General features: G+C 41.9%; 1 protein-coding gene across 10 annotated transcripts in view; it reads left to right on the forward strand.

The window, feature by feature from the left end:
• The first annotated feature begins 216 nt into the window (after positions 1–216).
• Positions 217–27,837, forward strand: part of LOC111969221 (PHD finger protein 21A) — a 50,443-nt gene continuing 22,822 nt past the window's right edge. For 8 of the 10 annotated variants that reach the window (XM_070445363.1, XM_070445367.1, XM_070445369.1 and 5 more), the window contains exons 1-5: positions 217–474; positions 6,972–7,027; positions 11,862–11,960; positions 13,188–13,220; positions 13,997–14,062. In XM_070445363.1, coding sequence (XP_070301464.1) covers positions 6,986–7,027; positions 11,862–11,960; positions 13,188–13,220; positions 13,997–14,062 — 240 coding nt within the window. In that variant the 5' untranslated portion in view covers positions 217–474; positions 6,972–6,985. The remainder of the gene's footprint in view (positions 475–6,971; positions 7,028–11,861; positions 11,961–13,187; positions 13,221–13,996; positions 14,063–27,837) is intronic. The other 2 variants (XM_070445364.1, XM_070445366.1) reach the window with 2 other exon arrangements.

Consider the following 27,837-nt stretch of genomic DNA (forward strand, 5'->3'; position numbering starts at 1 on the left):
CGCCGCACCGTCACATAAAGTAGATCCTCTACTAAATGCGATTTMATCTGTATTTATRCATAKMATCACAATATACTGAAWCGATTTAATACTTTAATKATATTATTRAATCAATCAGAGCCATTGGTGACTTGTTTTSTGCTAARTGCCCCTTAGTTTTCCCTGCCCCGTTCTCGCTCACTCTTCCTACGCGCATTGATGTGCAATGTGCTCAGGATAGGGGGGTGAATGAGATTGACGAAGAGTTCTTGTTCTGTATCTCAGTTTTTCTCTTTATACTCAAATTAAATAGTGCGAAAAATTATCGGGAAAATCACATCATATGCAATGGAGTGTATTTGGATATTAAGTGGATAAATACACGCTCTGGGCGTTTTTCGGTGAAGAAGTACTACGGTGTTTGTAAATATTTATTTAAATAATTTGTGTGAGAAGAGCAGGGTTGGCTGCTGCTCAAGTGAGTAAAAGAGGAGGGTAAGAACATCTCGGGATCTTTCTATTATTATAAGAACTTTCATTTTCATCTCTGCTACTCTCTTTATTATTTGATTAATATTGTTGTTTTAGATCAAGTGTATTCGCATTTTAGTCGAAGGAAAGCAGTCGCTGAGCAATCGTTTTGTTCATATATCCATATTCTAGGAGTTGGGTGATATTTTATAAGTGCCTTGCTATTGGAGGGCATTGAACGTAGTGCGTAAAGGGGCTGATTCTAACTTGCGCTAAGCTTTACGCCTCTGTTATACAATAAAAACACCGTTTGCAAAGAATTTCAAAGCACAATTCTAATGTATTTTGTTGTGTAGCGAACTGCCGGACAGTCATCCATTTCAGATGGATAATAAGATGTTAATAAGTCAATTTGTCTGCTTTTTAGTTGAACGAATGCTTTGTTGCTTGCCCTCTGTTTCTTTTTCGTAAAGGAACGCTGTCTCGCGACGAGTAACACGTAATAGCGCCACAAAAGCGTTAGTGAATGCTATTGAGTCTGTCTCTTATACACATCTACGTAATAGCGCCACAAAAGCGTTAGTGAATGCTATTGAGTAGGTTACCATTTCACGTAAAAGAAAAAACGTATCACATAAGTTCTTGTATTTTATTCCAAAAGAGGTTTGACATGTGCATCCCCTGCTCTTGCGTAGTTAATTTGTGTTTCAAGTTTATACCATGTGATATTTAAGTTAATAGTGTAAAAGAACTAAGCGAATTCTCATTGGACAACCAACTTGCTATTTGGAGGAGCAACTCCAGCTCGTGAATGATGTTTAGCTAATTTAGTTATGCCTGCATCAAGTGGAATTCGATAGTTTCTCCTGGTGCCCCACATACTAGCCTACTCTGAGAAATAAGAATATTTACCTACTGAACAAGATATAACTAATTCTCAGGATTCGCTATACAGTTATTTCCCCCAAATAAATGTGGCCTAGCTGGTGAAATAGTGGGGGTAGTTGTAGGCCCTATTCCAGTCGAACGGCTGAGATTGGAACGCTTGATATTGTATCAGTATTTCTTAAACGATGCCCTTATTATTCGTTTCTTTGAGTGACAGACAGGTGCAGTGACGTGTCCAGTCGGCCACTTTAGGAGTAGGACGTATAAGTCGACCCATCTGTAGTTTACATTTCTAGTTTTGCATGACGTTCATGTTTGGCCCCACTTTACATCATGTATTTAGACAGGTGCAGCGGAATTACAATGTAGTAAGGCTACTTACTCATTGTTGTACTCACTTACTGCACTGTTGGAGCTAGGAGCACAAACATTTCGCTACACTCGCAATAACATCCGCTAAATATTTGTATGCAACCAATACAATTTGATTTGATTAGACGTATGTAGGCACAGCCTGGTCTCATAGACTAGACGTAACATAGTAAACGTAAACCGAGAACCCAAATTAGTATGATATGTTACGTTTGGTATTGTTACTAAAGATAGAAGGTTACTTAAGGCAAAAAACAAAAGTAGGGTGTGTGTATAACGTGAACGTCTAGCAACCCAGCGTTTGCATGTTCGAATCTCATCACGGACAACAATAGCATTTTAGCTAATTAGCACCCATCCAGTACCGGGTCTGACCCCCTTTCCATCCAGAACAGCCTGAATTCTTCGGGGCATGGATTCTATGCTCGGAGATGCTGTGGTGTTCAAATGTTATTTGACGAACAGAACCGGAAATGAAAGTGATTTATACTGTTCCGGAACTGTTATTTTAAAAGCATGGGACCCGGTTAATAACATTATTTTATGTTCCTGACCTTTTTTTTTTACAGTCCCCCAAAAATCCAACAAAGTGCCTATGCAAAGCCTTCACTCTGTCATTCAGAAACGTATTCCTGTGTCTGCCTGCCAGTGTGTTTGTGTGTAGGTGTAGGCTACCTGCCCCTCCCCCTCGGAAGCTTAGGTTACTAGCCTACTGACGACGTTACAAGCATGATTTCGATATTATGGAGAGATGTTTAATTAGAGAAGAATGGATTAACGTTTTCAATGCTAGTTAAGGATACCATAGTTATCAGGTTTCACATTGGATTTAATTAACTTCAAAAAGGTAAGACTTGTTTTTCATTCTAGTGCTGTTCTGCACACACAAGCTTGTCAGCTAGCTACACTTGTCTGTCCGTAGTGACTGGGAGCACAGTGTGTTTGTCTTTCATTATGATTAAACCATGCTGTTAAGCAAAATACAATTTGCTCATCACGACTTTCCTATACAGATTAAATAATGGTTCTGTTCAGAACGAAACGATTCCATTTTTTTTTTGCTTCCAACCCTCCCCCTCCTCTCCACACCACTGCCACTGTCTGTTGTCATCTATGCATAGTCACTTTAATAACTCTACCTACATGTACATACTACCTCAACTAACCGGTGCTCCTGCACATTGACTCTGTGCCGGCACCCCCCTGTATATATAGTTATTTTTTACTTCTGCTCTTTAATTACTTGTTACTTTTATCTCATATTCCTATCCATATTTTTTTTGAAACTGCACCGTTGGTTAGGGGCTCGTAAGTAAGCATTTCACTGTAAGGTGAACACCTGTTGTTGTGTTCGGCTCATGTGACTAATACAATTTTATTTGATTGTACGAGTTGCAATTTGTAACATATTGTACGAATTGCAATTCGTAACATCATATGAAATGGATGATGGACATCCACAAATTAGTACATACCATATGAAATGAAACATATCATACTAATTGGAGTGTCCTGGATTTACATGTACTATGTTACGTATACCCCTGAGTCCAGGTTGGTAGGCCTACAACTGTTAAACCTATAGTATTAACATTTAGTATGCTCATCATGAACAATTTCAAGGATTTCTGCAGAAAGTACAGGTTTTTAGAAAATAAAGCCACTGTAACTGTTGATGATTAGATTTTTCATTGCAGTGTCCTAACCCTCGCACTATAAATTGTGCATACCATCAAAGAGTGGACCAGGAGCAAAACAAAAACAACGGTGCAAATGCATTTAATGCAGGACATTTTTATGTGCAAATAGCACTAGTTTTTTTATCATATGTCCGTAGGCTATGGTGTTCAAGCAATGACATTCCATGAGAGCGACATACTGTAACGTTTTTTAAACATAATTTGAAGCTATACAGACTTGTTTACAAAGTTTTCTGTGATATCAAAAACAATGCACTAAGAAGTGGTCTTTAGTTTTTTGGTTTTGATAATGTATTAACATGTCATATTCTTCTAAATCAAGGGATATAGACTATTTCCTTAATTGAAATGACTGGAACTCTTACAGACTTTTAGTAACCTACAGTATGAAAAAGCAGTGTACTCCTGCTAGATCATTTGAATAGTAGATCAGCTTCCTGAACTTCCTGTACACTAAGGCTGTGAATTGCCAGGGACCTCCAGATATTGTCTTAATACTTAGGTCCCGATACGACATGTATTGCGATGCGACACTGCGATTTTATTGGCGTTTTGATGTTCCAAACATATTGCTCACTATTTGTCTGCTGCTGAGAGACAAGAGAGAGCATGAGAAAACAAGTTTTGATAAGTCATGGAAGTAAAAGTGCTGAAAATATGTTGGCTAACTATTTAAAAAGAAGATGGAGAACAAGCTATAGGATGAAAAATACCATAGTTTTTCCGCGGGTACAGCCGGCTAGCGCTAGCTAACGCTACCTACAGTGCATTCTGAAAGTATTCAGACCGAATCACTTTTTCCACATTTTGTTACGTTAGTGAAAACAGGTTTTTAGATATTTGTACAAATGTGTGTGTGTGTGTGTGTGTATATATATATATACACACATATATACATATATATATATATATATATATATTAAGTGAAATACCTTATTTCCATAAGTATTCAGACCGTTTGCTGAGACTCGAAATTGAGCTCGGGTGTGTCCTGTTTCCATTGATCATCCTTCAGATGTTTCTACAACATGATTGGAGTCCACCTGTGGTAAATTCCATTGATTGGACATGATTTGGAAATGCGCTCCCCTGTCTATATAAGGTCCCAACAGTTGACAGTGCATGTCAGAGCAAAAACCAAGCCATGAGGTGGATGGAATTGTCCGTAGAGCTTCGATACAGGATTTGGTCGAGGCAGAGATCTGGGGAAAGGTACCAAAACAATTCAGAAGCATTGAAGGTCCCAAAGAACACAGTGGCCTCCATCATTCTTAAATGGAAAAAGTTTGGAACCACCAAGACTCTTCCTACAGATGGCCGCCAGGCCAAACAGAGCAATTGGGGGAGAAGGGCCTTGGTCAGGGAGGTGACCATTGTCACTCTGACAGAGCTCCAGAGTTCCTCTATGGAGATGGGAGAACCATCCAGAAGGACAACCATTTCTGCAGCACTCCACCAATCAGGCCTTTATGGCCAGACGGAATCCACTCCTCAGTAAAAGGCACATGACAGCCCGCTTGGAGTTTGCCAAAAGGCACATAAAGACTCTTAGACCATGAGAACTAGATTCTTTGGTCTGATGAAACCAAGATTGAACTCTTTGGCCAGAATGCCAAGCATCACGTCTGGAGGAAACCTGGCACCATCCCTACAATGAAGCATGGTGGTGGCAGCATCATGCTGTGGGTATGTTTTTCAGCGGCAGCGACAGGGAGACCAGTCGGGATCGAAGGAAAGATGAACGGAGCAAAGTACAGCGAGATCCTTGATGAAAACGTGCTTGAGAGCACTCAGGACCTCAGACTGGGGCGAAGGTTCACCTTCCAACAGGACAACGACCCTAAGCACACAGCCAAGACAACATAGGAGTGGCTTTGGGACAAGTCTCTGAGTGTTCTTGAGTGGCCCAGCCAGAGCCCGGTCCCGATCAAACATCTCTGGGGAGACCTGAAAATAGCTGTACAGCGACACTCCCCATCTAACATGGCAGATCTTGAGAGGATCTGCAGAGAAGAATGGGATAACTCCCCAACTATAGGTGTGCCAAGCTTGTATCATCATACCCAAGAAGACTCAAGGCTGTAATCAGTGCCAAAGGTGCTTCAACTAAGTACTGAGTAAAGGGTCTGAATACTTATTTTATTTGTGATAAATTAGCATACATTTCTAAAAACCTGTTTTTGCTTTATCATTATGGGGTATTTTGTGTAGATTGATGAGGGGGAAAAAACATGTATTCCATTTCAGAATAAGGTCTGTAACGTAACAAAATGTAGAAAAAGTCAAGGTGTCTGAATACTTTCCGAAGACACTGTATAGTAGCCAAAAATAATATATCATATTTACCTACTGAACAAAATAAAACTAATTTGCAGGCTTCAGTATATAGTAATTTCCCCCAAATATATGTGGCCTAGGGATAGGTAACTATCGATTTATTCCCCCATCACTAATGTACACCTGGACTGTGTTTTACCTATATACTCCCTTCTTCTGAAGTTGGCATGTTCTCAATGATAGTGAGGGAAGGATATGAGGAGAGCAGGAGGACAGAGAGAGAGTGAAAAATGGGAGAGGGAGGAAGCCAGTCCACTCAGCCAGGTGGTGAGCCCATGTAATGGCTCCAATGTTATTATTGTTCTCTTGGCACAAGGCCCTGGCCGGAAATCAATCCGCCGGCTGGGAGGCTGTATTACTGCTGCGATTTGACTCGCTCTCTTTCCCAGTTTTCACTCTCTATGAATTGCTTACACACAGTGTACAAAACTAGTAGGATGTTTTGGGGAGTTTGCACATTCATCTCCTTTTTATTTTCTTAGTGTAACACTTGCTACCGTCCCTCTCCTCGCCCCTACCTGGGCTCGAACCAGGGACCCTCTGCACACATCAACAACTGCCTCCCACGAAGCATCGTTACCTATCGCTCCACAAAAGCCACGGCCCCCGCAGAGCAAGGGAAACAACTACTTCAAGGTCTCAGAGCAAGTGACGTCACCGATTGAATTAGCGCGCACCCCGATAACTAGCTAGCCATTTCACACCGGTTACATTAGCATTATAGTTCACTATCAGAAATCAGTAGGTTACTTTTAAATAAGTTGTACAGAATATCAGAATTGTATTTAAATGCCAATGATTATCAAACTGTCTTCAAAAAAAAATACTGTGTTTGTTTTATCCCATTACTGTAGACCACAAAATTGTCTAATGTACTATTAATACTTTAAAGGCCCAACCAGGCCTAGAGAAGAGAGGGTAGTCCATACTATCCAAAACATTGTAGAGTGAGATGATGTAAAACAAAAACCAGAAAAAAACTATTCCAAAACATTATGCTGAATCTTCTCTTGCATATCACAATCTAACGACTTAGTGGTAGCCTTTGGCCCTGACGTCTTTGAATGGGCTCTACAGTGAGAGAAAATAGAGAGTGGACAGCAAGTGTTTTGTGCCCCTGCTGTGGGTGAGGAAAGCCCATACTATGACATGCTGCTGGACGTTGTACTGCGACATTATTTAAATGGAGTGGCTTATCTGTTCCCTCTTTTTTTTGTGTCACAGCTGCCACCCCCTCAATGCAAAATTGGATGGTGTTCAAAACTGAAGACTGTGTGAAGGTAAAGCTATGAACATTTATGGTGTGTGTGTGTGTGTGTGTGTGTGTGTGTGTGTGTGTGTGTGTGTGTGTGTGTGTGTGTGTGTGTGTGTGTGTGTGTGTGTGTGTGTGTGTGTGTGTGTGTGTGTGTGTGGTGTGTGTGTGTGTGGTGTGTAGTGTGTGTGTGTGTGTGTGTGTGTGTGAACGTTTAAATGCAATTGGGATCCTTAACACATAACTGAACATTTTAATCACAGTGCAGTTATCACAAAACATATGATTTTACATGTTATAGTCTAACTAGACAATAGGCTATAAAGGCCTCGGGAAAGTTGTGTAATTTAAATAAAACCAGAGAGGAAGATGTAAACTTTAGGCTACTTTGGTGAATTTGCGAGGCATATTAGATAAGACATTGAAAGTTACAGATAACCTTGACTTTTTCCACATTTTGTTACGTTACAGCCTTATTATAAAATAGATTAAATATTATAATTCTTACAGCAATCTACACACAATACCCTATAACGACAAAGCGAAAACAGGTTTTTAGATTTTTTGCAAATGTATTAAAAATTAAAAACAGATACCTTATTTGAGCTCAGTTACATCCTGTTTCCATTGATCATCCTTGAGATGTTTCTACAACTTGATTGGAGTCCACCTGTGGTAAGTTGAATTGATTGGACATGATTTGGAAAGGCACACACCTGTCTATATAAGGTCCCACAGTTGACAGTGCATGTCAGAGCAAAAACCAAGCCATGAGGTCGAAGGAATTGTCCATAGAGCTCTGAGACAGGATTGTGTCGAGGCACAGATCTGGGGAAGGGTAAGAAAACATTTCGGCAGCATTGAAGGTTCTGAAAAATACAGTGGCCTCCATCATTCTTAAATAGAAGAAATCTGGAACGACCAAGGTTTTTCCTAGAGCCCGACCAAACTGTCCAATCGGGGAGAAGGGCCTTGATCAGGGAGGTGACCAAGAACCCGATGGTCACTCTGACAAAGCTATAGAGTTCCTCTGTGGAGATGGGAGAACCTTCCAGAAGGACAACTATCTCTGCAGCACTCCACCAATCAGACCATTATGGTAGAGTGACCAGAGGGAAGCCACTCCTCAGTAAAAGGCACATGACGGACCACCTGGAGTTTGCCAAAAGGCACCTGAAGACTCTTAGACCATGAGAAACTAGATTCTCTGGTCTGATGAAACCAAGATTGAACTCTTTGGCCTGAATGCCAAGCATCACGTCTGGAGGAAACCTGGCACCATTCCTACAATGAAGCATGGTGGTGGCAGCATCATGCTGTGGGGATGTTTTTCAGCGGCAGGGACTGGCAGACTAGTTGGGATCAAGGGAAAGATTAACAGAGAAAAGTACAGAGAGATCCTTAATGAAAAGCTGCTCCAGAGTGCTCAGGACCTCAGACTGGGGCGAAGGTTCACCTTCCATCATTACAACTACCCTAAGCACACAGATAAGACAATGCAGGAGTGGCTTTGGGCAAGTCTTTGAATGTCCTTGAGTGGCCCAGCCAGAGCCCGTACTTGAACCCAATCGAAAATCTGGAGAGACCTGAAAATAGCTGTGCAGCGATGCTCCCCATCTAACCTGACAGAGCTTGAGAGGATCTGCAGAGAGGAATGGGAGAAACTCCCCAGATACAGGTGAGCCATGCTTGTAGCGTCATACCCAAGAAGACTCAAGGCTGTAATCACTACCAAAGGTGCTTCAACAAAGTACTTAGTAAATGGTCTGAATGCTTATATAAATGTGATATTCCAGTTTTTTTTTTAAATACATTTGAACAAATTTCTAAACCTGTTTTTGCTTTGTCATAATGGGGAATTGTGTGTAAATTGATGAGTAATACAAACTATTTAATCAATTTTAGAATAAGGCTAATGTAACAAAATGTGGAAAAGGTCAAGGGGTCTGAATACCTTTCAGAAGGCACTGTATGTACACCTCTCTCTCCCACGTGCTGGGTCGCCTGCTCTTTCTCTTTGCTAATGATGCGAGATACAGCATACCATTGCTAGATGCAGCTTTTGATTGCCTAGTGCACTAGTTCTGACGTCGTCTACTTGGTGTCCGACCTGCCTATACTGTGCCCCTCCACTCTCTCATCGTCCCTCGCTAGTTCGCTTTGAAAGATGCGGGCGTTTGTGTTCACTCGTCCCTTGGAAAACGGTGTGCACAGTCATTTTAGCTTGGACTTCATGCTAGTTAAAACTGCTTTCTCTGATCTTTACACCACACCTACACACACACACACACACACTCACACACACATACAGCACCCCGAGCTTGGCACACACCCCACATAACACGCACACCCCAACTTAGCTGTCACAATCTTGACACTCAGAAATAGGAGTCAACACCGGGAGTCGACATGCAAGTCGAGGAATCATTTATTTTTGGAGTCAATTCTCCACCACTACGTCATCGCCGTTAACAGTTGGAAAAATGAGAAAGGCAAGCGACAACAGCGAAGTCCTGTATGGCAATACTTAGAAGTTAAATGATAAGGTGGTGAAATGCAAACTTTGGTGGAATTGAGGTACAGTAATGGTATTACAGGTGCAACGCTTACCCATCAGAAAGGGACCCAAACCTTTGCTGGCAGCAGCATAGCTGCATTGTGAACTCACATGGAATTTTAATGACATATTCTTGTCATTTTAATGGGAACCCGTAAAAAGATTGGTTGTTTTAAACTTTAAGAAAAAATGTATTTGTCACGCGTGTGTGTGTGTATACAGTTGAAGTCGGAAATTTACATACACCTTAGCCAAATACATTTAAACTCAGTTTTTCACAATTCCTGAAATGTAATCCAAGTAAAAATTCCCTGTCTTAGGTCAGTTAGGATCACCACTTTATTGTAAGAATGTGAAACGTCACAATAATAGTAAACACACAGAAATAGAAAACATAGAACACAAAACATAGAATGCCCACCCCAACTCATGCCCTGACCAAACCAAAATAGAGACATAAAAAGGATCTCTAAGATCAGGGCGTGACAGTTAGGATCACCACTTTTATTTTAAGAATGTGAAATGTCAGAATAATAGTGGGGAGAATGATTTATTTCAGCTTGTGTTTCTTTCATCACATTCCCAGTGGGTCAGAAGTTAACATACACTCAATTAGTATTTGATAGCATTGCCTTTTAAATTGTTTAACTTGGGTCAAATGTTTCGGGTAGGCTTCCACAAGCTTCCCACAATAAGTTGGGTGAATTTTGGCCCATTCCTCCTGACAGAGCTGGTGTAACTGAGTCAGGTTTGTATGCCTCTTTGCTCGCACACGCTTTTTCAGTTCTGCCCACAAATTTTCTATGGGATTGAGGTCAGGGCTTTGTGATGGCCACTCCAATACCTTGACTTTGTTGTCCTTARGCCATTTTGCCACAACTTTGGAAGTATGCTTGGGGTCATTGTCCATTTGGAAGACACATTTGCGACCAAGCTTTAACTTCCTGACTGATGTCCTGAGACGTTGCTTCAATATATCCACGTAATTTTCCTCCCTAATGATGCCATCTATTTTGTGAAGTGCACAAGTCCCTCCTGCAGCAAAGCACCCCCACAACATGATGCTGCCACCCCCGTGCTTCACGGTTGGGATGGTGTTCTTCAGCTTGCAAGCCTCCCCCTTTTTCCTCCAAACATAACGATGGTCATTACGGCCAAACAGTTCTATTTTTGTTTCATCAGACCAGAGGACATTTCTGAAAAAAGAACCATCTTTGTACTTGCAGTTGCAAACTGTAGTCTGGCTTTTTTTATGGTGGTTTTGGAGCAGTGGCTTCTTCCTTGCTGAGCGGCGTTTCAGATGATGTCGATATAGGACTCGTTTTACTGTGGATATAGATACTTTTGTACCTGTGTCCTCCAGCATCTTCAAGGTCCTTTGCAGTTGTTCTGGGATTGATTTGCACTTTTCGCACCAAAGTACGTTCATCTCTAGGAGACAGAACGCGTCTCCTTCCTGAGCGGTATGACGGCTGCGTGGTCCCATGGTGTTTCTACTTGCATACTATTGTTTGTACAGATGAACGTGGTACCTTCAGGCGTTTGGAAATTGCTCCCAAGGATGAACCAGACTTGTTGAGGTCTACAATTTTTTTTCTGAGGTCTTGGCTGATTTCTTTTGATTTTCCCATGATGTCAAGCAAAGAGGCACTGAGATTGAAGGTACGCCTTGAAATATATCCACAGGTACACCTCCAATCGACTCAAATGATGTCAATTAGCCTATCAGAAGCTTCTAAAGCCTTAACATAATTTTCGGGAATTTTCCAAGCTGTTTAAAGGCACAGTCAACTTAGTGTATGTCAACTTCTGACCCACTGGAATTGTGATACAGTGAAATAATCTGTCTGTAAACAATTGTTGGGAAAATTACTTGTGTCATGCACAAAGTAGATGTCCTAACCGACTTGCCATAACAAGAAACTTGTGGAATGATTGAAAAACAAGTTTTAAGGACTCCAACCTAAGTGTATGTAAACTTCCGACTTCAACTGTATGTGTGTATGTGTGCATATACATTCTCAATCGGATATATATATATATATATATATATATATATATATACAGGTTTATAAACTAATAATTAAATGTTCAATGTGAGGTGTTTTTGAAATGTCTACTTTAACGTCCATCTATACTCATGGTGATAGATAACATCTCCATTTTTACAGTGTTCTATGGACTGATGCCATGTCATTGCTTTGTTATCAGCACAACTTGATTTCACTGTCACAAGTCTTTATGTTGACATATTAGTATTCTTGTTGAATGAAGGAATAAAATATCCTTCTTCCTGGCTGAACAGGCTGAAAGCTGTCCAGGACTGAGCTTCCGACAGAAAGGATCAATGATGGAATTACAGACCCTCCAAGAGGCCCTGAAAGCAGAAATACAGGTTCATCAGGTAATGGGACTATGCGTTTCTCTGCTTTTCTGCCATTTAACCACCATTTGCTTACTCGCTTAACCTGGAAATTATCATCAGAGGTGTTTCGGGAGGAAAGTTGGTAACACACCAAACTGTGCAACAGAATATGGTTGGGTTTTTGTTAATTCACTCCATCAGATTCTTGCCCTCAGACTGCTCCATGAATAATTCCTCCTTAGACTCATCCTTAGACTCATCCTATCTGTCAACTTATCCACCGACCTTCTCTACTCTGCTTCCCCCTGCCTCTTCCTTCAGCGATTGTCCTTTAAGTATGGTTTAGTGTCGGGCTTGGGTCAGAAAAATATACTTCATCCTGTTAATGTATACTCTACACTCTTAGGAAAAAAAAGGTGCTATCTAGAACCTAAAAGGGTTCTTCGGCTGTCCCCATTGGAGAACCCTTTGAATGACCCTTTTTGGTTCCAAGTAGAACTGTTTTGTGTTCAATGCAGAACCCTTTCCAAAGAGGGGTCTACGTGGAACCAAAAAAGGTTCTCCTATGGGGACAGCCGAAGAACCCTTTTGGAACCCTTTTTGTAAGAGTGTATGTATACTCTGTAGTCTTATGAGTTGTATTTTCCTGCCATCCATAATGTTTCTGTTTTGAGGTTTGGTGCATGATACCCTCCATCTGGTTCAACCCAAATACAGAAACCAGAATCATGAGGAAAACTTATCCCCACACATCTATCACTAGCCAGATGTGCTCCTTTATAGAAAAATGCAAACGTGGCACGTGTTCATTACTATGAGACTGATCACATTAGCGAGACCCACATGTTCAGTGTAGTCAGTATAGTGTTCCTATTCGCAACCACTGAACGTACCTCCCGGTGTGGCCCATCCAGTTGCGCATGAACCTCCTTGTTTGTCTGGAATGGATTGTACAGTGGGGAGCCATGAATGTGCTCTAAGGTTGCAGTATTGCAAGGTGCCTCTGGGGGCCACTGTGTCTACAGTTTTTATGGCTGTGACAACAAGAATGCATTAGGTACTGCAGCGTTTAAAGGGGGGTGAGCGAAAGGTACGTTCTCTCAGGAAACATGTTAAAAACCTATTGCAAAACCTTTTCTCAAACCATTACGAAACATGTGACATGTTAGGAACAAGTGGCACAGCCTCTCTCATTGTAATATATTATGTGTGTCAATGAATTTGTTATGTGGTTGTTGATAACTTTCTATGATTTCTCTCTCACAGAAACTAGTGTCCCAGATGAAGCAGGATCCACAGGTAAGCCCCTTCTGTCACCAAGGCGGTTGTACCAGATTGCTAGGCCCAAATACAGTATACGTTTTGGGGTTGACATTAGTTTAATTATTACAGAACAGTTCAGTCTGTTCAGAGGTTTTCAATCTTTTGAAAGAATGTAGTATCCCTATTACTCAATCTACACAGTTGAAAAATATGATTTAAAACAGCCTAAGAGGAAAACCGGATAAAAGACAAGATATGATGTCCTTGTCACTGGGGCTCAGAGATTTTAGATGTCTTCCAAATTCCACCTCTTTTACTTTACTCTGTCAATTTTGAGAACGGCCTTAAACTCCCCAGAGCTCTTCTATCTCTGTAGTATCCGCCCACCATACTTTATCATCCTGCAGCCCTTTTATGAAGACTCTGCTGTAGCAGCAGCAGCAGCAGCCCATCCCACATTTGAGTGGTGTCCCTACATCCCAGCTCTGAGTTCCCCCTCATGTGGCTGACAGCTGTGGCTGTGGTAGCCCAGTGATGTGAGGGGAGTGGATTATTCTTTCCACCTCACTTCGCTCGTCCCGTAAAAAACGGTGTGCACAGTCATTTTAGCTTGGACTTCATGCTAGTTAAAGCTGCTGTCTCGGCTCTTTACACCACACCTACACACACGCACACAAATACAGCACCCCGAGCTTGGCACACTCCCCACATAGCACGCACATCCAACTCAGCTGTCACAAATGAGCAGTTCAACACAGCTATGTATAAGGGAGCTATAACAAAGCTTGTTGCTCTCTTTTTTGTTGTTGCAGAATGCTGATTTGAAGAAGCAGCTCCATGAACGTCAAGCCAAGATCACAGCGCTGAGTGAGAAGCAGGTAGGCAACTGAAACAGGAGAGGAGACCTGTGGGTGGCTCTGGGATTTCATGCACCATCTCACTGGCACACACCAAGGTCTTCCCCAGTCTTACATTACTGCACTGTGTATTAAAATGCTAGAGGTTCTCTGCATGACAGAGCCTACTTTCACTTCCTGCCAGAGCTATCCTTTCTTTTCTTTTTCTCTGTTCTTGTCTTTTTCTTGAGTGGGCCTAGACAAGTCAATGTGGCAGATCTAAGAGTCCTGCATGCTACTGCACGTGATGGATGATTTCTGTAGAGTTGAGGGTGTGAGCCTGGGATCACTTTGAGTTGGGTTTTGTCTCCTGCTTGAGGCTAAGGGCTTAGAGTAGGTTTCTGACTGATCCAGTTTCATGGTACTAAAAAGCAGCACTCTCTGTGACGCTGTTAACACTCACATCCATTGACAACCATGGGATAGGTAGAGATAAGAGTCGTTTGAGACTTGAACCGTTTATCGGACCGATGTACAGCAGTGGTGTAAAGTACTTAAGTAAAAAATACTAAGTAAAAATACTTAAGTACTACTTAAGTAGTTTTTTGGGGGTATCTGTTAGTGATGCACCGATATGACATTTTTGTCCGATTCCGATATTTTCCTTGCCCCCAAAAAACGATACCGATATTTAAAATTTTTGCAGCCTTTTTAAGCATTCTAGTACAGGTAAATAGTTAACACACACAAATGGACGCAGCAGTCTAAGGCACTGCATCTCAGTGCAAGAGGTGTTACTACAGTCCCTGGTTCGAATCCAGGCTGTATCACATCCTGCCGTGATTGGGAGTCCCATAAGGTGGCGCACAATTGGCCCAGCGTCGTCCGGGTTTGGCCGGGGTAGGCCTTCATTGTAAAGAAGATTTTGTTCTTAACTGACTTGCCTAGTTAAATAAAGGTTACAGACACACACATACACACACACACACACACACACCATACTGACCAAAAAGTTATATTGTTGGCATTTACGTATGTCCCCATTACCAGTAAAACATAATCTAAACCTATTTCCTTCACTTACTTGCTGTGCTGTTTCGTTGTTCATTTGTTCAGTCGTCACATTCTCAATCGGATTTCTATGGAACGGCATTTGGGTCTTTGCCTGTCAAAAAATATACTATTTAACACGTGTCCAATTTGACGTGTCCAATAACACGATTTGACGTGTCCAGTAACACGATTTGACGTATTCAATAACACGATTTGACCAATCAGGACCTGAAATATGACTGCACATCACATAATACTTTAACGCGTTCATTATCTTTTTACGTAGTTATTACACATTGATTACACTATCACTCGTATTTCATATGTCACAACGATTCATCGATACATATGCTATGATGCTGGTAAAGTTGTCTCGCGCGCACCTACAGTGCTGGTCATAAAAAAAGCTAGTTAGCTCATGGATGCAAGCAATGTTCTTTCCCAAAAACATAGCAAAACGACAATCTGTTTCAGTAGCTATATAGTTAGCTAGCTAACTATATAGCTAGGTGTCATTTAAAATAACCCTAATTTATAAGACAGTTCTTAATTGATTAATTGTGGTCGGACGCACCTATGTGAAGCTAGCCATAATAAGGATTAGCCACAACAGTGGACTTTGCGGTTAGCCTTCAAAATAAGGGTATGGCATAATTCTACAATTTGTATTCATTTGCATCACTGTCAATGACATATTTTTATTTTGAAGGCAAACTGCAAATTTCACTATTGTGTGTAAACCTTATTGTGGCTAGCGTCACAACACATAACCCGGTCCAGTAGAGCCTCGAGTTTCAAGCAACAATAGTCATTTACAACATTAACAATGTCTACACTGTATTTCTGATCAATTTGATGTTATTTTAATGGACAAAAAATTTGCTTTTCTTTCAAAAACAAGGACATTTCTAAGTGACCCCAAACTTTTGAACGGTAGTGTATATATTATTTTTTGTTGCCAACTTTTAATTCATTACATTCCTAAAGAAAATTATGTACTTTTAACTCCATACATTTTCCCTGACATCCAAAAGTACTCGTTACATTTTGACAGAAAAACCGTCCAATTCACACACTTATCAAGAGAACATTCCTGGTCATCCCTACTGCCTCTGATCTAGCGGACTCACTAAACACAAATGCTTCATTTGTAAATGATGTCTGAGTGTTGGAGTGTGCCCCTGGCTATCTGTCAATCTAGTAGTATTTTACTGGGTGACTTTCACTTTTACTTGAGTCATTTTCTATTAAGGTATCTTTACTTTTACTCAAGTATGACAGTTGAGTACTTTTTCCACCACTGATATACAGTATATTTGTTATTGACTTACAAGTTCAACTGGCATGCATGCAGGCTAGAGTTAGTGAATTTGCCCCTCAACCAACCATTAACATATTCTTGTAAGAGGCTTTGTTTTGGTGATTTGAACTGAACAGGCTTTTGGAGATATGATGTTTTCCCTCTTAATCACTTTGCTGCATATATACTTACCCTGTTATTGTGGTTAGGTTAAGTCTTGGGACTGACGAAGGTTTCTATTGAACTCTGTTTACAATGTCCCTGTTGTCTAATTGTCTTTACAGACTAAAGGAAGGGGTGTGATTTCTGTAGACGTGTCCCATTTCTTTCCACCTGTCACTTATCGATCGTCCTCTCTCCAGGCCCTTTGTCGGCTCAACCAACGAGGTTTTTAAAACGTCACATTTAAATGCTGTTTGGGAAAGGGCCTGTATTCACTTTCAAAAGGAAAATAATTGGCATGGTATTTGTGCAGAGGCCGGCGCTTTTGTTGTACCTTAATTGAGGCTGTTTGTGTTGCTGTATTAGTTTTGAGAACCCTTAAGCTTTATGGTTGTGCTATGCGAGTAGTTGGTCATATACTCACTGTGGATGCATGGGTATCTGATCTGAAGAGTAGTTTTAACAGCTATTGAGAGTTGTTATTTGAGAATCAAGGAGAACATTCTACTGGAATTAGCATCAAACCTGCATCCCCATAGTCCCATCCAGACACTGCTTGTGGCGGTGCACTTTCTCAGTTTATTCTTATTTCCCCCTCAAGATATGCTTATTAATACAAGATTGCTGTTGCAGTCTCTTCTGTATTCACTTTACATGGAGTCAATGTCTTCATTATTTAACTTACATGAAATGAATCCACATTTGTTACTCGTATTTGTTACTCGTGTGTGTGTGTGTGTGTGTGTGTGTGTGTGTGTGTGTGTGTGTGTGTGTGTACATTAGTGCTAAGCGATTAGTGCTTTTAGATTTTTGAGGTTGGTTCTGTTTCGGTCCGATTATTAAAGAAAATATATATATACAGTGGGGAGAACAAGTATTTGATACACTGCCGATTTTGCAGGTTTTCCTACTTACAAAGCATGTAGAGGTCTGTAATTTTTATCATAGGTACACTTCAACTGTGAGAGACGGAATCTAAAACAAAAATTCAGAAAATCACATTGTATGATTTTTAAGTAATTCATTTGCATTTTATTGCATGACATAAGTATTTGATCACCTACCAACCAGTAAGAATTCCGGCTCTCACAGACCTGTTAGTTTTTCTTTAAGAAGCCCTCCTGTTCTCCACTCATTACCTGTATTAACTGCACCTGTTTGAACTCGTTACCTGTATAAAAGACACCTGTCCACACACTCAATCAAACAGACTCCAACCTCTCCACAATGGCCAAGACCAGAGAGCTGTGTAAGGACATCAGGGATAAAATTGTAGACCTGCACAAGGCTGGGATGGGCTACAGGACAATAGGCAAGCAGCTTGGTGAGAAGGCAACAACTGTTGGCGCAATTATTAGAAAATAGAAGAAAATAGAAGAAGTTCAAGATGATGGTCAATCACCCTCGGTCTGGGGCTCCATGCAAGATCTCACCTCGTGGGGCATCAATGATCATGAGGAAGGTGAGGGATCAGCCCAGAACTACACGGCAGGACCTGGTCAATGACCTGAAGAGAGCTGGGACCACAGTCTCAAAGAAAACCATTAGTAACACACTACGCCGTCATGGATTAAAATCCTGCAGCGCACACAAGGTCCCCCTGCTCAAGCAGGCGCATGTCCAGGCCCGTCTGAAGTTTGCCAATGACCAGCTGGATGATCCAGAGGAGGAATGGGAGAAGGTCATGTGGTCTGATGATTCAAAAATAGAGCTTTTTGGTCTAAACTCCACTCGCCGTGTTTGGAGGAAGAAGAAGGATGAGTACAACCCCAAGAACACCATCCCAACCGTGAAGCATGGAGGTGGAAACATCATTCTTTGGGGATGCTTTTCTGCAAAGGGGACAGGACGACTGCACCGTATTGAGGGGAGGATGGATGGGGCCATGTATTGCGAGATCTTAGCCAACAACCTCCTTCCCTCAGTAAGAGCATTGATGATGGGTCGTGGCTGGGTCTTCCAGCATGACAACGACCCGAAACACACAGCCAGGGCAACTAAGGAGTGGCTCCGTAAGAAGTATCTCAAGGTCCTGGAGTGGCCTAGCCAGTCTCCAGACCTGAACCCAATAGAAAATCTTTGGAGGGAGCTGAAAGTCCGTATTGCCCAGCGACAGCCCCGAAACCTGAAGGATCTGGAGAAGGTCTGTATGGAGGAGTGAGCCAAAATCCCTGCTGCAGTGTGTGCAAACCTGGTCAAGAACTACAGGAAACGTATGATCTCTGTAATTGCAAACAAAGGATTCTGTACCAAATATTAAGTTCTGCTTTTCTGATGTATCAAATACTTATGTCATGCAATAAAATGCTAATTAATTACTTAAAAATCATACAATGTGATTTTCKGGATTTTTGTTTTAGATTCCGTCTCTCACAGTTGAAGTGTACCTATGATAAAAATTACAGACCTCTACATGCTTTTTAAGTAGGAAAATCTGCAAAATCGGCAGTGTATCAAATACTTGTTCTCCCCACTGTATATATATAATTATCAGTTTTCGGTTTTGAACATTCAATGCATTATTTGGGTTGAATGCTGTAACGACACAGAATAAGCAATTAATTAAAGTCCCATGATGGTAGTGACTGCCCATTACTGCTGATCACGTATTAACCATTGTTTATTCACCTTACTTTAATTTGTTGTCTATATTACATTTGTTATATTTGATTACTTTATTATTTCATTATTTCCTAGTCATCTCTGTAGAACTGCCTTATACTATGACAAAATCACAATTTTTAGTAGTTCTTTAAAGTAAATAAGTCATACTTTTATGACTGAATACCAATTATCAACCACTTAGATCAGGGATGGGTAACTGATCAGGCATGGGCCTGTTCCCGAATACACAAGTAGGTCCGGATCCAGAATTCTAAATAATGTCACGGGTCGAATCAGATATGATTGTCTCGAGGTACAAGTAATTTTAACTGACTTTTCCAGAAGGACCCATATAGTTAAAAACGCGACTGCTGCAGTAGAGAGAGCGAGAGAGAAATTGTATAATTTATGTTGCGGCTCTTTGCTTTTCACGTAGGTGGCACGTGTAGCTTGTTGTTGTTGGCCATCAAAATAAGCCATCAAAAAAGGCAATAGGCTAGTCATAGAGCCTCTGTGTAGGGCAAAAGTTAGGAGATATCTATTCAATGGAAGATGGAATTAACATGATGGAATTGGAAGTTTAAGGAGAAGGATCGGCTACAACGACCAAGAGCCAACAGGTAGGCTGCTACTACTATATTCGGAATGGAGTTGTTGTTGTTTAACTGTGTAGGACAAAAAAGCGCATGCAGCCTTAATCAGCCTACCTAGCTAGCTTAACTAGCTTCTCCCGGTTTGAAGACAGGTACTATGTAATCATATTAGATGATGAATAACCTAGCTATGGCAGCTATTAGTCTACTATAGCGTGAGCTGGCTTGGTTGGTTGCAGTCTCACCTCTCCCTCCCTCCTCCCTGTGTATTAGCCTACACACACAGCACTGGCCCCTGCTAGAGCGTCACTACTCTCTACCTCCTCTCCCTCGCACTTTATCAGCTCCGGTTAATAAAGTAGCATAACATTTTACTTTTCTGCTGCTTCCCTCACTCAGATCGAACTGAGTCTGGATCCAATCAGGCCAATATGGAATGAGTCTTGTTGTCCTCAGGTCCGTCTGGAATGGGTCTCTATATTGTAAAAATGTACTTATTCATATTGGGTCCGGTTGGGAAAGCCCCAGGTCAATTTCGGAACGGGTCCAACTTTTTTGGACCAGTGAAGGCCTCTAGTGTCAACTTACTGTTGCAAGTTAGAATAGTAGCATACACAAGGTGCAATTTCAAAATTTGGCTGTCCATTAGCAGTTTTTCTCTTGTTATGTCAGTCACTGATAGTCACTTAATTAGCCCATGTAAGCAAAAAAATGTTGATTGGTAAGTCAAGTGGCCAGCTATCTAAACTTAGTAATCATGGTCGAATTACCAGCCTGGGGACCCCCATTTGATTTTGTTAGTCAGCCTCACTCAAATGTCATATAAATAACTGCAAACATTTCTCTCCACCCTATGGCAAAATGTGTAGTATTGCAGCAAACTTGCTTTAAAACTACATTTTCTCTACGTCCCGTGGCAAAATGTGTAGAATTGTACAAAATGAACTCTAAAACGTAAACATTTTCTCCTTTGTCAAGCAGGAGACTACTAAAATATTTAGCTTGCAATGCGGTGGTGGGGGGGGGGGGGTTATGCACATGTGGGTATGTAGTATCACACTGCCTGCTTAGTGAGTACCACTTCCTCCCGATTCGGCGCAAACTCGGGACCTCTGCCTTGCTAGCACATGTGATCGTCCTCCCTCAAGCGTCTTAGCCGATCGCGCCACCTCAAAAGCTAGCGAATGAGGCAACACAAGTGGGACACATAAGGCTGAGGAGTAAGTTTCACACGTGTTCATGTGCTACAGGTATGCAGACCTGCGAGCAACTGCAATCCCTCATGAGGAGTTCCGTTTTTTGTTGTTGCGTCCACCACAATCAAAGTTGCCCGTCCCTGACTTAGCTCATGTATTTTCAGGTAGAGATACCTCGTTAAACAACTGCTCTCTATCCGTCTCGATTGCACATTCTTCTGTCTCTCTCTCCGTGTCTTCCCCACACTAACGTAGCAAGTGTAAAAGAAGTAGGTGCTCAATGTATTATGGTCACTAGTTAACTACCACGTTTTCTGCGCTAAACTATGTAGAATATTGGCCTTTTTGGAAAATACAACTCCCTACTACATCGCACAGTTCAGGCATAGCACTCTCAGTACTGTCTCTTGCCCGGTGCTGAAAGGCAGGACACCTGCTGACGGAGTGTGAATAATACCAGGTTCATTTAACAAGGGTGGCAGGCTGCTCAGGCCAAGTATTTCAGCAGCTCAGCTATGAATTTTTAAAAGTGTTTTTCTGTAAATTCACACTAGCAGCTGATTTATATTCTATGACGTGTGGGGCCTCCACTAAGTCGATGTCGGATGAGCGTAGCTTATCACAGGAACGATTAGATTATCATGCCAAAGAGCATTTACATTTTTTTTATCATACTGAACTACTCGTTGTCTGTATGAATAGAGGTCCATTGAGAGGATTACTTCATTCCAGCACTATGTGTGAAAGACAAATACTCAATCTGAGGATTTTCCACTGAAATTAGTCACACCAGTGTGCTTTTGGCCACACGACCTCCACCACTGCATTGTAACCAGAAAGAATGAAATATTAAAGCACTGACTGAAGGTCAGGTGGGTTGTGTGTGTGTGTGTGTGGAGAAACCTGCAGGCCATTTCATGGACCTGAGCTGTTTTCATCTAGTGTTTCACACTGTTCGAGAGGATTCTAGCTGACTTATTTGCTGGACTGGCTTGATTGGGAGTTACATTTACATTTAAGTCATTTAGCAGACGCTCTTATCCAGAGCGACTTACAAATTGGTGCATTCACCTTATGACATCCAGTGGAACAGCCACTTTACAATAGTGCATCTAAATCTTTTAAGGGGGGGGGGGTGAGAAGGATTACTTTATCCTATCCTAGATACTGCAATGCTCTTGAGGAATATAATTTTGACAGATAAGTTGTGTAACACAGCATTTGACGTTCTGCTTATAAACGTATAAATCATGATTTAATTGTTTGTTAACAAGCTTTTTAAAAAGGTCATTATAAGCAATTCATTCTTGTTAGGACCTTCGCTTAGCCCCCATAATGCACGGATTACTTATTTTTATGAGTGGAGAAACTTTTTCAGAAGCCGTTTAGTTAAAATGTCCTGGAAGAGACTATTAGCGTTCCACACATCAGCAGTTTTCATTGTGTGGACTGAAAAGATGTAAACTCTCTCTCACATTTAATGAAAAGGCTCAACTCCGGGGATGTCACCCCACCGGGGCTATGGAAGCAGCCTGACTGGTCACCCCACCGGGGGGCTATGGAAGCAGCCTGGCTGGTCACCCCACCGGGGCTATGGAAGCAGCCTGGCTGGTCACCCCACCGGGGGGCTATGGAAGCAGCCTGGCTGGTCACCCCACCACGGGGGGCTATGGAAGCAGCCTGGCTGGTCACCCCACCGGGGGGCTATGGAAGCAGCCTGGCTGGTCACCCCACCGGGGGGCTATGGAAGCAGCCTGGCTGTGCTTCTATAAATCATGCTGCAAGGATCCAGCCATCGATTTCAGACTGGGGTTGCCCTAACTCTCCCCTGTCCCCTATTTACAGTATTTTTTCCACACTAGTCTCTCATCACTGTATCTATGTGTCGGTGTGAAGTGTTATAATCTGAGTTGACAGCACAGTTCTTTCAACATTTTGATAAGAAGTAACAAAGTCGTAAAAAACAGACATAAAGCTCACTTCTTGGATTTAAAATAAACTGCCATGCATTTTGCGGGGGTCGATACTAGGACCTGTTCTTTCTACGATTTTATATAAATGCTATTGGTCAATCTGTTAAAATGTTTACATTTCATGGATATGCTGGTGATACTATTATGTATGCAATTTCCCCGACTGCTGCCCTGGCTGTGACAACGCTACAGTCTGATTTTGCAGCTATACAGGAAGCCCTCCAAATAATCTCAAAACAATGTTTTGATTGGGTGCTTTGAAGTCCCTAGGACAATTCAGACTGCTGATTTCTTTTATAATGAAGAATGTGTTCATTTTTGTATCTTAATGTGTATATTGTCTATATTTATGTTTATCTATACTTGCCTGTTTTATGTGCTTGTTTTTGTATTGTGCAGGGCTCATTTGCGAAAGAGACTCTAGTCTCAAGATGACTTCCCTGTTGAAATAAATGGTAAATAATCTGAATATTTCTCCGAAAATCCTTGTTACTCTGGAAGAGGACAGTCGCTTTTCGTTGTTATTTGTAGAGACTCAGTAGCTTGTCTTTCTGAGCGTTATTGTAGCTCTGTTGGCGAGTTTACATTTTATTGGCTTTTGAGAGGTATACCGCTGAGGATGGCCGTGAGAATAAAAGGGGTTCAACCACTGGTCAGATCTGGCCTGATAAACTTGGGACACATGGGGGCAGAAAGTGCTGAACCTACCTTCTCTGATAATGTACTCCAGGGAGACTGTGTGTCAGTGAGCTGGTGTCTTATGTCTCTTTGTGGGTTGGCACAAGATTTATCCATATTTTCAAGCAGGTTTCAAGCAGTAGAGTAAAATTCCAGCATTCTGTATTTATGATACTATGTGGTGGTCCCTTCCTCTTTTAAGAGGTGTGCTATTCAATTTGGTCTGCAGAATTCCGAAGAAAAGGCTGCTGGCCGTCCTTTAAATGAGGAAGCTCTATTGTCTCGGAATACCTGTCTGCCTGTGTGGCTCCCACCCAGGGATAATAAAACACCTTGAGCTCCTCCACTGTAGAAATAATGACCCATGGCACTGAAACTAGGCACAATTGAATATTTCTTTTTGCAGTCTGTCCTTTCTTTGACTGCCTCAATGGTCTGAATAGTACGGGCCATTTTATGAGGAGAGGAGCCCTGTGGGTCCAGAGAAATGGCACTGCACTGGATGGTTGGGCTCGTCTCAACTGGCCTTCCCAGTACTGAATAGAGGGGAATCCGACAGACTGGCTGTGACGTGACATTAGGGCTCACTGTAAATGTCTCGCAGCTGTTGATAAGCTAAACTCAGCAAAAAAAGAAACATCCCTTTTTCAGGACCCTGTCTTTCAAAGATAATTTGTAAAAATCCAAATAACTTCACAGATCTTCATTGTAAAGGGTTTAAACACTGTTTCCCATTGTTTGTTCAATGAACCATAAACAATTAATGAACATGCACCTGTGGAACGGTTGTTAAGACACTAACAGCTTACACACGGTAGGCAATTAAGGTCACATTTATGACAACTTAGGACACTAAAGAGGCCTTTCTATTGACTGAAAAACACCAAAGGAAAGTTGCCCAGGGTCCCTGTCATCTGCGTGAACATGCCTTGGTCATGCTGAAGGCAGGCATGAGGACTGCAGATGTGGCCAGGGCAATAAATTGCAATGTCTGTACTGTGAGACGCCTAAGACAGTGCTACAGGGAGACAGGGCGGACAGCTGATCGTCCTCGCCGTGGCAGACCATTTGTAACAACACCTTACACAGGATCGGTACATCCGAACATCACATCTGCGGGACAGGTACAAAATGGCAACAACAACTGTCCGAGTCATACTAGGAACGCACAATCCTTCCATCAGTGCTCAGACTGTCCGCAATAGGCTGAGAGAGGCTGGACTGAGGGCTTGTAGGCCTGTTGTAAGGCAGGTTTTCACCAAGCATCACCGGCAACAACGTCACCTATGGGCACAAACCCACCGGCGCTGGACCAGACTGGACTGACAAAAAAGTGCTCTTCACTGACGAGTAGTGTTTTTGTCTCACCAGGGGTGATGGTCTGATTCGCGTTTATCGTTGAAGGAATGAGCGTTACACCGAGGCCTGTACTCTGGAGGGGGATCGATTTGGAGGTGGAGGGTCCATCATGGTCTGGGGTGGTGTCACAGCATCATCGGACTGAGCTTGTTGTCATTGCAGGCAAACTCAACTCTGTGCGTTACAGGGAAGACATCCTCCTTCCTCAAGCGGTACCCTTCCTGCAGGCTCATCCGGACATGACCCTCCAGTAGGACAATGCCCTACTGCTCGTTCTGTGCGTGATTTCCTGCAAGACAGGAATGTCAGTGTTCTGCCATGGCCAGCGAAGAGCCCGGATCTCAATCCAATTGAGCACTTCTGGGACCTGTTAGATCGGAGGGCTATGTCTGGGAACTTGCAGGTGCCTTGGTGGAAGAGTGGGGTAAACATCTCACAGCAAGAACTGGCAAATATGGTACAGTCCATGAGGAGGAGATGCACTGCACTACTTAATGCAGCTGGTGGCCACACCAGATACTGACTGTTACTTTTTACTTTGATTTTGACCCCTCCTTTGTTCAGGGACACATTATTCAATTTCTGTCAGTCACATGTCTGTGGAACTTGTTCAGTTTGACTCAGTTGTTGAATCTTGTTATGTTCATACAATTATTTACACATGTTAAGTTTGCTGAAATAAACGCAGTTGGCAGTGAGAGGATGTTTTCTTCTTTTTTTTGCTGAGTTTAGTTGCACTTGTACCATTTGTGAAAACGTGAGGAATAGAAAGACTGTATGATAATATGCTAGATAATGGAAGGACTAAACCATTGACGCCAACGAAAAAACCTTTTCCCCATCTTTTGTCAATGATTTTATTCTTAAATCTCACACGTTATGAAGATGTTGTAAATGGATTAACACAGACGTTCAAGCAGTGGAGTAAAGTTTTAGCATTCTGTATTCATGATACTATTATCACTCTTATATTGCTCTAGGGACACAAGTTTGCTAGTGGGGCATTTTTCGGCAGTGCTGTTTTATGGCTACTTCAGGAATGGTTCAGGGCTGGTTTCAAGGCTGGTGCAAGTTTGGTTTGGGCTTGGTTAATCTGGCACTTCGTCTGAGCTGTATTTGCAGGCTCTAACGAGAGTCCCTGCTGCGAGGCCCAGTTATTATCACCGCTGCTCCTCCATGCGTGGAACAATTGAGTGAGTCTAGATGTGTGTCTCTGCTGTGTGCCCAGGAAAGAGAAGAGGGGGGTAGGGTGGAGAGAGATGGGTTGGGCATAAAAAGAGCTGAAAACTAAAAGTGCTTTAGTGTTGTTGAGGGATGACTCAGTATTGCCCTCAAATGAACCAAACATTTCCTGCATACAATATATGGTTGTCCTCGGCTGCACTCTTCTATATGCAGACAAGCATTGTTTCACGAAATTTCCAATTGCATATACATCAAATTAAGTTTTCTGACGAATGTACTTTTTAATTATTACCACACTGAGGCTGTACCACACATTAAGTTGTACTTTCCCCTCCTCACACTTTGAAAACACACACAGTAGGGGCATACATATTACATTCAGCCCACCAGGTAGACTCCTATTTCTTCTGTGTTAGGTACCTGCGTTGGAGTCAGTCTGCACAGGGTTCAGTGATCACTGTTCCTTAGCAACAGGTGAGCCATATGGTTGTTTCTGGCACAGTCAGTCTTTTTTCGTGAGCAGCTGGCTAGAACTTTGAGTTTTTTGTTCTGCTGGCGCTTGTGGGGTGATTAGGGTTGCACTTGTGGCTGGTACAGGTGTACTGTATGTCAGTGATCTCCCGGTCACCTCCCAGAGTGCGCCGACACATCTGCCGTAGACATCTAGCTCCGTCTCAAGAGAGGAGAGTAAAGAGCCAGTCCCCTCACTGACTTTTCCCACTTACAGTTCAAAGGTTAGTGGAGTAGCTACACCTCCATTCTACCCTACAGACCCTTTTAAGAACACCCTCAACTAGAGGTCGAACGATTAATTAGGGCCGATTTCAAGTTTTCATAACAATCGGAAATCGATATTTTTGAACACCGTTTTTAAATCTTTTAAATACATTTTAATTATTTTTTTTTACACCTTTATTAGGCAAGTCAGTTAAGAACACATTCTTATTTTCAATGACGGCCTAGGAACGGTGGGTTAACTGCCTTGTTCAGGGGCAGAACGACAGATTTTTACCTTGTTTTTGTAACCTTCCGGTTACTAGTCCAACGCTCTAACCACCTGCCTTACATTGCACTCCACGAGGAGCCTGCATGGCAGGCTGACTACCTGTTATGCGAGGGCAGCAAGAAGCCAAGGTAAGTTGCTAGCTAGCATTAAACTTATAAAAAACAATCAATCTTCATATAATCACTAGTTAACTACACGTGGTTGATGATATTACTAGTTTATCTAGCGTGTCCTGCGTTGCATATAATCGATGTTGTGCCTGTTAATTTCTCATCGAATCACAGCCTACTTCGCCAAACGGGTGATGATTTAGCACTGTCGTTGCACCAAACCTAACCATAAATATCAATGCTTTTCTTTAAAATCAATACACAAGTATATATTTTTAAACCTGCATATTTAGTTAATATTGCCTGCTAACATGAATTTCTTATAATTAGGGAAATTGTGTCACCTCTCTTGCGTTCTGTGCAAGCAGTCAGGGTATATGCAGCAGTTTGGGCCGCCTGGTTCGTTGCGAACTGTGTGAAGTCCATTTATTCCTAACAAAGACCGTAATTTATTTGCCAGAATTGTACATAATTATGACATAACATTGAAGGTTGTACAATGTAACAGCAATGTTTAGACTTCGGGATGCCACTAGTTAGATAAAATACGGAACGGTTCCGTATTTCACTGAAAGAATAAACGTTTGGTTTTCGAAAT

This window comes from Salvelinus sp. IW2-2015, linkage group LG10 (assembly GCF_002910315.2).
Source record: "Salvelinus sp. IW2-2015 linkage group LG10, ASM291031v2, whole genome shotgun sequence".
NCBI lineage: Eukaryota > Metazoa > Chordata > Actinopteri > Salmoniformes > Salmonidae > Salvelinus > Salvelinus sp. IW2-2015.